This window comes from Galeopterus variegatus, unplaced genomic scaffold, assembly GCF_000696425.1.
Source record: "Galeopterus variegatus unplaced genomic scaffold, G_variegatus-3.0.2 Scaffold699, whole genome shotgun sequence".
Taxonomy (NCBI): Eukaryota; Metazoa; Chordata; class Mammalia; order Dermoptera; family Cynocephalidae; genus Galeopterus; species Galeopterus variegatus.
In genome coordinates this window covers 403,937-417,617 of record NW_007726810.1, presented here as the reverse complement: position 1 = coordinate 417,617, position 13,681 = coordinate 403,937, and the positions used below count along the sequence as shown (strand labels likewise).

General features: G+C 39.7%; 1 protein-coding gene across 1 annotated transcript in view; it reads left to right on the top strand.

The window, feature by feature from the left end:
* METTL24 (methyltransferase like 24) overlaps positions 1-13,681 on the top strand; it is an 81,587-nt gene that overhangs the window by 14,118 nt on the left and 53,788 nt on the right. Inside the window, exons 3-4 of the mRNA XM_008571528.1 lie at positions 1,112-1,251; positions 12,961-13,189. Coding sequence (XP_008569750.1) covers positions 1,112-1,251; positions 12,961-13,189 — 369 coding nt within the window. The remainder of the gene's footprint in view (positions 1-1,111; positions 1,252-12,960; positions 13,190-13,681) is intronic.

The window sequence follows — 13,681 nt, the reverse complement described above, 5'->3', positions numbered from 1 at the left end:
AAAAAATTGGGCAATCCTAGAATATTGTCTTAAGAAAAAAATTGCTTGCTGTTATGTTTTGGCAGCCTTTACATCTGGAGTGGTCTGTTGTCCACAGTGTAGCAGCAAGAGCTGCTGTATACATGGAGCATCATGATGACTAGTGTTTTGAGGGACAGGGCAGAAACCCTGTTGCTCAGTGAGGTAAATATGTTGACTGCCAAACTTGTTTTCTTGATTCCAACAGCCATGTCTGTGAAAACTGTACCAGCCTCAAACACAAGTTAGAATCCCTTATGAATTATATTAACTTAATGTGCAATTGAAATTAGAGACTGGCTTCTGCTTGACTTAGACACATGTTCCCTTTGGTGGTCTAATCTAATTTTGATGGATGAGTTAAGAAAAGTGCTTTGGTTAGCTCAGGAAGAGCCTCCTGCCTGGGGAGCTTGCCCTTCTCCAGGAGGAAGCTCATTAGAGCAGCATATCACAAAGGATACTGTCTCATCAGCAGGGACTGTCTATTCATTTCACTTGACCTATGATCAGCTGTTTACCATGGATAACACAGGCTACCTTTCTGGGACTTAGTGATCCTACCTTATCTGCCTGAAATAGGTATAGATAATCTTTTGAGTATCCTCCTGAGGTCTATGCCCATGGTTGTATCTCACATCTTGTAGCAGGGACAACTGTGGGTAAAAAAGACCTCTATGTTTTGCAAGCACTGTACTCTGTATCTGAAAGCCCTTCTTGGTCTGTGCTCTCAGTCAACTACTGTTCATCTTCCAAGACTAACACACCTCTGCAAAGCCTTCCTGACCCCTCTTTTCTCCCATCTTCACTCCCGATTTGCTCTCTCCTGTACACCCTCTGCGCACGGCTATGGCAGTTCTTAACTTCCCTGCAGATCTGCATGTGGTCTCCCTGAGGTTACTTATTGCCTGGTATTTGAGATTCCTCCGAACATTTTACAGCAGTCTGTGGTCCCCTGGGGAGGGGAGTAGTTAGCAGTGGAGAAGGATGTAACTCTCTTATTATGGTTTTCAGGGACCAGGGAAGCAGCAAGTCCCTACCTGCCATTTATCAGCCAATGTTTTAAATTATTCATATTGATTTCCAATCCTTACAGATTGCATGCAATCACATGAGTACAGACAGCCTGGCTGCTGGCTCCAGCCCTGCAAAGAAGCCCTGGTTGGTGTGTCTTGATGACAGGTTTGGCTTAGCTCATCAAATCCGCAACAAGCAGTGTCGCCTGTATTCTTTAGGGTAAGTACATTTTTTACAGCAGAAGAAAACACTCCTGCAGGCAGCCGAAGCTTTTTCAACAACACAAAGTTATGAATGGTTGCAGTGTATAGCAGGTGCTATACTTTGCCTCCTACCATCATTTCAGACTGTTCTATTTGTAATTGGGGGTATGTGCAGGTCACTGGGGGCTCCTTGGTTGGAGCCATTTTTCTTCTGTTCTGCTGGTAGTAAGGTGGCAGCTTCAGTTCTCAGTAGGAGGGTGATCTTCTTGGTGAAACCAGTGATTTCCAGCAAGAATTAGAGCACCCTTATTTTAAAGAGAGAGAAGAATATTAATAAATGCAGCTAGAAAAATAAAAAGGAGCAGGTTAGAAATTTTATACCTAAATGTAACGAGTGACTTAAAACAAATAATGGCCATTGTTAGATTTTTGTGTTTTGTACCAATGATAAATCTATGTGTTTTATATTTTTAAAAAAAGAAAAAAGAAGAAAGGAAAGGGAAATGTTATGAAAACCATGTCATTTTGTCAAAATAGTTTGGGAAAAATTGATGGTCAGTTATTCAGGTTGAAAATGACCTAGATGTACAAATGGATTTTGAGAGTTTTTTGTAAAAGGATGTATATAAAGTAAGGAGACTATTATACCATCACTTACATAAACAACCCTGAACTTACAAATGATATATGTCTCAGAGAAAGACAGGAGGGAATTCTTGTTTGGAAGATCGATTCCATAGGCACTTGTAGAAGCTATGTAGGTTCTCAGGCTAGACCACTGAAGTCCTTAACAAACAGTACTGGGGATCCTAACAAGTGTCACGTGCTGGTTCCTCACCTGCAGGTTTCATCACCTGTACTATCTACATTCAGGCTGAGGTGTGAAAACCACCAGCCAGAGTCCTTGGAGGTCAGGGTTAGGGACAGACATCTGGGTGAAGGGGAGACCTACTCAAAGGTACCAATACGGAGAGGATCACCATTGCTGTCAAACTATAACAAACAAGAATTACTAGTCATGGTGGGATTTTTTTGTTTTGGTTTTTGTTTTTTAAACAAAAGTTTCAAATAAGAGTTTAAGGATAATGGAAACATTCTTATATGGGTTAAGTGAGTAGCGCTGGTGTATATGGGTAGAGCTTGGCACAGAATAGGCACTTGATATGTATTTGCCATGTAAACACCTGCTTGAGAGAAGCTGGTTGTGCTGTGGTTTAAGTGCAGGCTGGGGATTCCAAGATGAGTAGCTCAGACGGTTGGTTAATGAAGAGCTCTTTTTCTGCGGGCCCACCAGCTATGCTTCAAGATTGTAGCAAGAATAGGACGTTGTGACAGCACAGTTTATTTTATGACATATGAAAAATGTATGAAAGTAGGTCATAAAAATAATTGCATAGTACCACATGCAAGTTGGAGATCTCAGCTTGGTCTTGCTTTCTTGCTTCAAACTGCCTTTATATTTTATCTAATACTTTACACCCTAGAATAATATCGTTTAAAGCACGTAACTGAGTAAAAGGAAACTTGGAAAGCTGTTTTTGGAGAAAATTTTTAAAGTCCTTTTGCTTTCCTTATACTTCAAAGCTGTTGGATAAGGTAGTTTTGCAGTAAGATTTTAAATTATTATGTGTAGAAAGGTAGTTTCTTATTTTCATTTAAATGTTTACCATTCAAAATCAACTTGGTAAAGAGCAAATAAGTACAGCTGGATTCCTGTGGGAAAAGGAATGAAGGGCCAACATTTGATTCAAAACATGAAAATGCTTAATTGAAAACTAGAAAATTAAAGAAATACTTCTGATGGCTAAAAAAGAATGCTTCAGATTGCAGGTGATTATGTTGATTGCACTGTTCCTTGGAATGCAGGATTCAGACAGGCATCTGCTGCTCAGATGAATCGCTCACCTGGGAGACAAATAGACAGGTAGCTGACAACCTCTCAACCGATGCTGAGGGGAGAAAGAGACCCAGACCTGCGGTGGTGGTCCTGAAATGAGAAGCAGGAGCAGGGAATGTGGGCCCTGGATTCCCAGTACCTGGTAGTGTTGGGACAGTTGTGAGATAGACGGGGAGGGCAGGTGGTGAGTGAGTCGTGTGGCCCCTACATACAGGTGGCATGGACTCCAAGCCCTAGGGCTGTGGCTGCAAACAAGACCATGCCACTGCTGAGCCCAGTAGTTTCCGGGCAAGCCGAAGATGGTGGATGCAGCTGCAACTGGGGGTAACCTTCCTGCAGTGAGAGAACGGAGGAATCTAAGGACATGAGGAGCTGGAAGACAAAGGCCAATGGCCCCTGACCCCGTCTCACCTCCTTTCCTCCACTCCCAGTGACTGAAGCAGGTGTCACCTCCACCTTCTCTCTGATGGCTGAAATGTCTTTACTAGGAATCAAAGCTTTTTGTTTCACAGTTAATTGTAAAAGTCATTTGACTGGGAGAGTGCACTCTGTGTAATGTTCAGTTGAAAATTAAAATCAGATCCTTTTCAGTTTTGAAATGAAGTAGAGTAGACTGATTAAGATAGGGGAAGGCACTGAAAAGAAAGGTATATGTGGCTACTTCAAGAAGTTCATGGAAAAATAGAATTAAAAGGTAATACAAATCTGCCTGCCCTACAAGTCTTCTTGTGTATACAGCAGAGGGCGGATGGGGAGGAGGGTGGTAGAGAAAACGAAAGGGGAAAATCACCTATTTTACTTTTCATGTTAAAGAATGTATTTTAGAGGTAGGAGTGGGTATGGAAGGGAAGACTTGAAAAGGGATACTACGAGTACGTTGGTAAATAATTTTCATCTCTTCTTTGGTTCTCTGGTAAGTAGTGCCATTTGATTTGAAGATATAAATTCTCAGTATAAGCAGAAGATTTCATAAGAGACACGTGGTAAGGTAACAAGAGCCAATATTTTATACAGAAAACCTTGGACTTCCGGTTACCATGAGCGAGAAGAATGAATGAGCTCCAGAGCTAGATGTTTTCATCTTATTACAGTTTAACACAGCAGGAAGGGTGTTAGTATAGTATATTTGAATGAGGGATCAGAAAGTCATGAACCTTAAGATCCCTTTTTAGACATTTTTTCCCTAATAGCCCTCTCCATGAATTTTTAATGTCATAGATATACTTTGTCTCTGTATAATGTCTGCACTTTGTGTGTAAAAAGAAGGAGGTTTTTTTTGCCCCTAAGAATTCATTTCACCCCTTTGGGAATGATATTGTTCCTGTCGAGAATACTTGTTTTAGATAAAATCTTGGCATTTCATGGGGCCGGCCCGGTGGCGCACTGGATAAGTGCGCCGCTTGGGAAGCGCGACGGCGCTCCCGCCCGAGGGTTCAGATCCCACATACAGACCGGTTCCCGCTCACTGGCTGAGCGAGGCGCAGGAGCAACACCGAGGGTTGCGATCCCGTTGCCGGTCCCTGGTCTGGTGCGGGGGCAACACTGAGGGTTGCGATCCGTTGCCGGACACGGAAAAAGACAAAAGACAAAAAAAAAAAAAAAAAATTTTGGCATTTCATGCAATGTTACTTAATAAAAAATAATAATTATAAAATATTTTGATCCACTATTGAGTCATTTACGCTTTGAGAAACCTATTTATCCCCCTCTAGTAGTTGGCAGTTTACGGATAGTCATTTGGGCAGATTCTCTGGTTCCTGCTGGGATGAAGAATGGAATACTGCAGCTGCCGGGGAAAACACTAGTTGTCTTACCTCTTCCAACTCTCTGCCTTCAGTCTTAAGAGCTGAAAACTTTCCCTATATCTGCTCGGAGTTTATTTTATCTTTTATAGCTTTTAAAACAGCTTTATTGAGATATAATTTGTATACCATACAATTCACCCATTTAAAGTGTACAATGTAATGGTTTTTAGTCACTGTCCTTAATTTTAGAACATTTTCATCACCACCAAAAAGAAGCTCTGTACCCAGTAGCAGTCACTCCCAATTTCTCTCCAACCCTCTTCCTGGCTCCCCCCAGACCCCCAGCCTTAGGCAGCCACCACTCTATTTTCTGTCTCTATAGATTCACCTATTTTGGACATTTCATGTAAATAGAAGCATACAATATGTGGCCTTTTGTGACTGTTTTCCTTCATTAGCATAATGTTTTCAAGGTTCACCCACATTGTAGCATGTATCAGTACTCCGTTCCTTTTTAAGGATGAATAATTTATTGTATGGATATATACTACATTTTATTTGTCCACTCATCAGCTGATGGACAGTTGGGTTGTTTCCACTTTTTGGTTATTGTGAATAATGTTGCTATGAACATTGATGTACAAGCTTTTGTGTAGACATATGTTTTCACTTCTCTTAGGTATATACCATTTTACCTTCCACCAGTAATCTATGAAGGTTCCACATTTTTGTCAACACTTAATTATTGTTGGTCTTTTTGGTCATAGCCATCCTAATGGATATGAAGTGGCATCTCGTGGTTTTGATTTATATTTCCCTCCTGGCTAATGATCTTGAGCATCTTTTCATGTGCTGTGCTCTGAGTCTTTGATTCCCGGGGAACATAAAGGCTACTCACCTTAACACTCTCAGGAATATTTTTAAAAGAATCATCAAGGACTTGAAACAGTGCCACAATCATCATTATGGTGACTGATGAGATGGCACCTTGTGGAGATGTTTAGTGTACAACCCACACAGCCACATGCAGGGATGCTGGCTGTTTTTCTCTGGGACATCAGAGAAGGACGGCCAAGACGGCTACTCTGTTTTTTTATTACCTTGGGAAATTTAGCCCTGTAAATCTACCCCTTCCTACTTCTTCAACAATTCTCAGAGATGATGGTCCTTAAATGCTTAAAAGTTTGTTGTGACCTCAAACCCCAGCATTAACGTATGCAAGATAATATTTATCAGCATGAGTTGTATAACTCTATCTTTCCCACATAGGGAGGGAGAGAGGTTGCAGTCTTAATTCCAAGGCTTATACCTTTGAATATACATATTAACTGCTGACTATTTCAGAAATGGGCTGTAGCAGGAACTGCTAATTGTCCCCCAATATCCATTCTGCCTTGCTTCTTTCGGAAACAGCTCCTGAAGTTAGCAGGGCACGTGGTCACCTTGCTGATGGCTGCATTTCCTGACCCTCCTTGTATCTGTAAGTGGCCAGATGACCGGCTTTGAGCAACGAGATGTGAAGGGGAGTGATGTGCACAGCTTCTAGGCCCTGCCCCCGATAGGAAAGGACGTGACCACCACTCCCCTTTTACCTTTCCCGGCGGCCAGAATACAGATAGGATGGAAGAAAGTGGGACTGTCTCTTCTTAGACCTTGAGGTGGAAGCCGTGTGATCTATACTTCTTGCTTCCTGGAGTAAACATTGAATAAAATATTTGTATGAAGTAGAATTTTCTACCATGAATTCTTTTTCTAGTTAAATAACAGCAGAAAATGGTTTCCTTACAGACTAAATACATTTTTGCTTTAAGTAATAGCTGTCACTTTATTTTAGTTATTTGTTCCAAAATCTTTTTTTCATTACTGCTTTGTGAGCTTCTTTGGATCAAGGATCATGTTTAATTTATCTCTTTGTCTCTGGTGTCCAGTGTAGTGCCTTGCACTTATAACGTGCTCTATAAATATTTGTTTATATACATGAATAAGTCAGTGAAATGTAACCCAACACATGCTATATTTGGATATTGGATATTGTACTGCATATTGTGGGAAATCCAGACATTATCTAATAGTTTTCTTTCCCTTAGGGCAGCATTTTGTAGGTCTGTCTGTCATCATTCATCTACAGCAATGGGAATTCAGAAATGAGCCAGACTGATGCAGCCCTTTTCTTCATGGAGCTTTACGGTCTACTAACTGACAATTTCCTAGACCTCTGAGATCACAAATATTCCTTCCATGAGCCTGTGTCCTATGCTCATCCGCAGTGGGGTGGAGTGGAGACAGCACATGCTTTGGGACTACTTGGATTGAATTTGATTCCTGGTTTCCCACTTTGGGCCATGTTTTGTGACACCTACATATATTGTATTTGTTCTTCCCCTTGCTTTTTACACCTACCACAAACTCGACCGATTTAAACTAATCTTGAAAGAGTACCGCTTCAAACAAAGGAACATAAGAATCGTAGGCCCTGATTAGACAAATGTAGTTTACTACTTTTCAATATAGTAATATTTATATATTAAGATTGAGTAAAAGTTACATAGGTTAATTGAAATTACAAATAGTTTCATATTACCTAATTTATCATACAAAATAGTTCCCCTCTATTTAATGATTAACTTATATATGTATTTGTGTGCTTATGATATTTATAATAGAGAATACTTGTATACGTGCGGTAAATTTCTGGAAAGAAACACAAGAAACTGCACACCATGGTTATCTCTGGAAATTGGTGGCTAAAATTTCTAGTGGTAGAAAACTTTTATTTTTATTTTACATACTTATAACAATTTGAATTTTTCTATGTATATTTGTTATTTTTTAATTATAAGAAACTAGTTTAAATTAAAAATGTATCAATATATAATAAAATGCCTTACCAAAAAAATTAGTTACAGAACTATATGTGACTAATTTAATTCTTAAGGGTTTTTTTTTGAGGTCTTGATTAAAATACACATATATGTTTTAGAGTGAAGAATGTTTTCTTGAAAACGATATTCTGAAAATTCACAAAGGAAGGAATTATTCACATTGTTTACTGTAGAAGGTTTATATAGAAATTATATTTAATGAGTATTCTTTTGACAATGTTCTCTTAGTGAAGCTATAAAACTGCCCTTTTCTAGTGGGTGTCTTATTATTATTATTTTTTTTTCCTTTTTGTCTTTTTTTTTCGTGACTGGTAATGGGATCGCAACCCTCGGTGTCGTGTTCTCTTAGTGAAGCTATAAAACTGCCCTTTTCTAGTGGGTGTCTTATTATTATTATTATTTTTTCCTTTTTGTCTTTTTTTTTTCGTGACTGGTAACGGGATCGCAACCCTCGGTGTTGCGCCCGCACCGCGCTCAACCAGTGAGCGGACTGGTCTCTATATGGGATCCGAAACCTCGGCGGGAGCACCACCGCGCTCCCAAGCGCCACACTCTAGTGAGTGCGCCACCGGGCCGGCCCTCTAGTGGGTGTCTTATGATAATGTTGCTTTGCTCTTCTACCTCGGTGGGAGCGCCACCGCACTCCCAAGCGCCACACTCTACTGAGTGCGCCACCGGGCCGGCCCTCTAGTGGGTGTCTTATGATAATGTTGCTTTGCTCTTCTAAGTTTTAACAGATGTAATTAAAAATCCCCTGGGACAAATGAATTCTGCCACATTCTGATCTATGTGGAAACAAATATGCCTACTAAAAAATGCTTTATAGTTTCAACTGCAACTCTTGAATTTACATTTAATGTCAGGTATATCAGTTAGCTATTGCTGTGTAACAAATCACTCTAAAACTCAGTAGCTTGAAACCATTATTTATTGTTACTTATATGTCTTCAGGTCAGCTGGGTTTTGGCTGATCCTGGCTGGGCTCAACTGGGCAGCTTTACTAAGGTGGCAAAGGACAGTTCTGTGTTTTATAGCAGGCCAATGGACTGGCTGGAGTGCCTCTGCTCCTCATGTTTCTTGTTTTCCTGAGACCAGCAAATTATCTAGGGCACATTTTTATTGTGATGATGTGAACAGAAGCACTCAAGACCCAGGATCAGGATGGGCACACTGTCACTTCCATGAAGTAAGCAATGTGGCCACACCCAGAAATCAAAGGGCAGGGAAGGACACTCACCCATGATGAGCATGGCAGTAGTGTGGATGAAGGACACGTGAAGAATTAGAGCCAACAGGTCAACATGCCATACTAGAGTAGGTCATGGAAAATTGGGGGGAAAACTAGGGTAGAGATTGCAATGGTCTGAGCTGTGTGGGTTCAACAGGAGGAAGAAAATAGGGACTAGGACCTGTTAGGTAGAAGAAATGGGCATGTTTGGGAGAGAAGTGTTGAATCTTTTTCTAGGCAAAAAGGGGTGAAAGATATAGGTGAGGGACATTAGAGGGTTGACGCGCTATGGAATCCAGTGAGGAAAAGAGCAGTGTGGTAGGGTGCAGGGAGAGGGGGAGGCAAACAAGGCTTTAAGAACGTGTAGGTGGAGGGTCTCTGTACAGAAGACTTATTTTAGTTAACTAAAACCTGACAAATAATTGTTATTAACTGAACTTGTATATTTCCAAATTACGCAGTAGTCTGAAATAGAATCTAAGAGAATGAAGTGTTTCTGCACTGGATTCGGGTTTGACTTGAAGACAACAGCCATTTTCTTAGAAATGGAGTGTATTTTAAAATAGTAAAGTTAAAGGAAAAAAGGCGAATGTATATGGTTACTTTGTGGAATTTTGGTATCCTAAATCACATATAATTATAGTAGTTTGGGCAGAGAAGCCATAATTACCATTTTTAAAAAATCACTCTCAGTTAATTTTGTGCTTTTCATTCAAATTGGTGCTTTAATCAAGGTGATGATCCTTACATCTTTAAATAAGAAATATTTCTGAGTAAATTCAATATTTGTAAGTATATGAATTTCCCACATGATGTGCTACCTACTGGGTACTTAAGTACAATTAGTTCTTAATTTCTTCCCCTTGTGGATGTGAATTTAGGTGAGGAACCTCTTCTGCTTCTTCTGGGTCAAGTGGATGTGAATTTAGGTGAGGAACCTCTTCTGCTTCTTCTGGGTCAAGTAGAACCATGTACATTTGCCTTTTTTCCTTTAACTTTACTATTTTAAAATACACTCCATTTCTCAGAAAATAGCTGTTGTCTTTCAGTCAAATTGCATGCTCAGCACGGTGGCCATTACAGTGGAGATAAATTACCTCATTAGTAGAACGCACCTTTCCTCAAGGGGACTAATCCTGAGACTTATATTTTTGATATATTCTGAGAAAATCTCTTTAGACTACTGGATATTCTTTCTTTCTTGCTACTACGATTTATATCCTTAAAAAAAAATAGTTTGATATGCTTCTACAGGTGTGAGCATGTGATTCTCTGGTCTGTGTTTAGCAGATAATTTCTCTTTCTTTTATCCAGGAACTTTGAGCTATCATACTTTTTCATGAAAGAAAGTTTATTGAATGTGTACATTAGTCATGTTTAAAACAGAAGTCTTGATATGGCTAAGAAGATTGGCCTTGGAACTGTCATTTTGTCAATCCAACACTTTGCCTCATTACATTTTTTGTTGTCGATTTCCATCCTCTTTCTCTACAGGCTGGGAAATGATGATACCCATTTTGAAGTTCGCATGGCCCATGATGGATGTGAAGTGCACCGTTTTGATCCTAGTGTTAAATCAGCGCACAGTCTGGAGAGTCAGCGTCTTTGGTATCACCGCTTGTCCATCGACTGGCGANTTCACATTGTTTACTGTAGAAGGTTTATATAGAAATTATATTTAATGAGTATTCTTTTGACAGTGTTCTCTTAGTGAAGCTATAAAACTGCCCTTTTCTAGTGGGTGTCTTATTATTATTATTTTTTTTTCCTTTTTGTCTTTTTTTTTCGTGACTGGTAATGGGATCGCAACCCTCGGTGTCGCACCCGTACCGCGACCGGCAACGGGATCGCAACCCTCGGTGTTGCGCCCGCACCGCGCTCAACCAGTGAGCGGACTGGTCTCTATATGGGATCCGAAACCTCGGCGGGAGCACCACCGCGCTCCCAAGCGCCACACTCTAGTGAGTGCGCCACCGGGCCGGCCCTCTAGTGGGTGTCTTATGATAATGTTGCTTTGCTCTTCTAAGTTTTAACAGATGTAATTAAAAATCCCCTGGGACAAATGAATTCTGCCACATTCTGATCTATGTGGAAACAAATATGCCTACTAAAAAATGCTTTATAGTTTCAACTGCAACTCTTGAATTTACATTTAATGTCAGGTATATCAGTTAGCTATTGCTGTGTAACAAATCACTCTAAAACTCAGTAGCTTGAAACCATTATTTATTGTTACTTATATGTCTTCAGGTCAGCTGGGTTTTGGCTGATCCTGGCTGGGCTCAACTGGGCAGCTTTACTAAGGTGGCAAAGGACAGTTCTGTGTTTTATAGCAGGCCAATGGACTGGCTGGAGTGCCTCTGCTCCTCATGTTTCTTGTTTTCCTGAGACCAGCAAATTATCTAGGGCACATTTTTATTGTGATGATGTGAACAGAAGCACTCAAGACCCAGGATCAGGATGGGCACACTGTCACTTCCATGAAGTAAGCAATGTGGCCACACCCAGAAATCAAAGGGCAGGGAAGGACACTCACCCATGATGAGCATGGCAGTAGTGTGGATGAAGGACACGTGAAGAATTAGAGCCAACAGGTCAACATGCCATACTAGAGTAGGTCATGGAAAATTGGGGGGAAAACTAGGGTAGAGATTGCAATGGTCTGAGCTGTGTGGGTTCAACAGGAGGAAGAAAATAGGGACTAGGACCTGTTAGGTAGAAGAAATGGGCATGTTTGGGAGAGAAGTGTTGAATCTTTTTCTAGGCAAAAAGGGGTGAAAGATATAGGTGAGGGACATTAGAGGGTTGACGCGCTATGGAATCCAGTGAGGAAAAGAGCAGTGTGGTAGGGTGCAGGGAGAGGGGGAGGCAAACAAGGCTTTAAGAACGTGTAGGTGGAGGGTCTCTGTACAGAAGACTTATTTTAGTTAACTAAAACCTGACAAATAATTGTTATTAACTGAACTTGTATATTTCCAAATTACGCAGTAGTCTGAAATAGAATCTAAGAGAATGAAGTGTTTCTGCACTGGATTCGGGTTTGACTTGAAGACAACAGCCATTTTCTTAGAAATGGAGTGTATTTTAAAATAGTAAAGTTAAAGGAAAAAAGGCGAATGTATATGGTTACTCTGTGGAATTTTGGTATCCTAAATCACATATAATTATAGTAGTTTGGGCAGAGAAGCCATAATTACCATTTTTAAAAAATCACTCTCAGTTAATTTCGTGCTTTTCATTCAAATTGGTGCTTTAATCAAAGTGATGATCCTTACATCTTTAAATAAGAAATATTTCTGAGTAAATTCAATATTTGTAAGTATATGAATTTTCCACATGATGTGCTACCTACTGGGTACTTAAGTACAATTAGTTCTTAATTTCTTCCCCTTGTGGATGTGAATTTAGGTGAGGAACCTCTTCTGCTTCTTCTGGGTCAAGTAGAACCATGTACATTTGCCTTTTTTCCTTTAACTTTACTATTTTAAAATACACTCCATTTCTCAGAAAATAGCTGTTGTCTTTCAGTCAAATTGCATGCTCAGCACGGTGGCCATTACAGTGGAGATAAATTACCTCATTAGTAGAACGCACCTTTCCTCAAGGGGACTAATCCTGAGACTTATATTTTTGATATATTCTGAGAAAATCTCTTTAGACTACTGGATATTCTTTCTTTCTTGCTACTACGATTTATATCCTTAAAAAAAAATAGTTTGATATGCTTCTACAGGTGTGAGCATGTGATTCTCTGGTCTGTGTTTAGCAGATAATTTCTCTTTCTTTTATCCAGGAACTTTGAGCTATCATACTTTTTCATGAAAGAAAATTTATTGAATGTGTACATTAGTCATGTTTAAAACAGAAGTCTTGATATGACTAAGAAGATTGGCCTTGGAACTGTCATTTTGTCAATCCAACACTTTGCCTCATTACATTTTTTGTTGTCGATTTCCATCCTCTTTCTCTACAGGCTGGGAAATGATGATACCCATTTTGAAGTTCGCATGGCCCATGATGGATGTGAAGTGCACCGTTTTGATCCTAGTGTTAAATCAGCGCACAGTCTGGAGAGTCAGCGTCTTTGGTATCACCGCTTGTCCATCGACTGGCGAGATCCCCATCCAGCTGTTGCTGCCCAAAAATCACATAGTAACACCAGAAAACTGGGAAGTATTTTGAATGAATTTGGGCATCACAAGGTGAGACTTTTCATTTGATTTCATAATTAAAGTGAACAAACCCATAAGCTACTTTTTAAAAAAATAAAAAATAAAAACCAAGAATAATAACGTTGACACTGGATAGTTGAAGGTCCAGTTTTAACCTTACCAGTCAATCAACATTATTTATAGAATCAACTTTGCAGACATAAAGTTTTGGCAAGGATAGAAATTTTAAATTGATTTTTAGATTTTAGTTGCTGTTGAGTAATGCTAAGTAAGGCCTTGGCCAAGACTGGATGAGAAGATCTACTTCTGGCATAGGCTGAAGAATACCAATTTCCATTTGGCAATTGATCTAAAATTTCCAGAAAAAGCCATCTACTTATATTGATCTCAAATACAAAAAATAATCAGAGCCAGGTTTATGTTTGATAAGATTGCTTGTGTATCATATTTCTCACTGTTGTCACATATTTCTTATGTTTTTCACTATTTTGAGCCTTTAGGAACTTAAAGTTCAGAAAATAT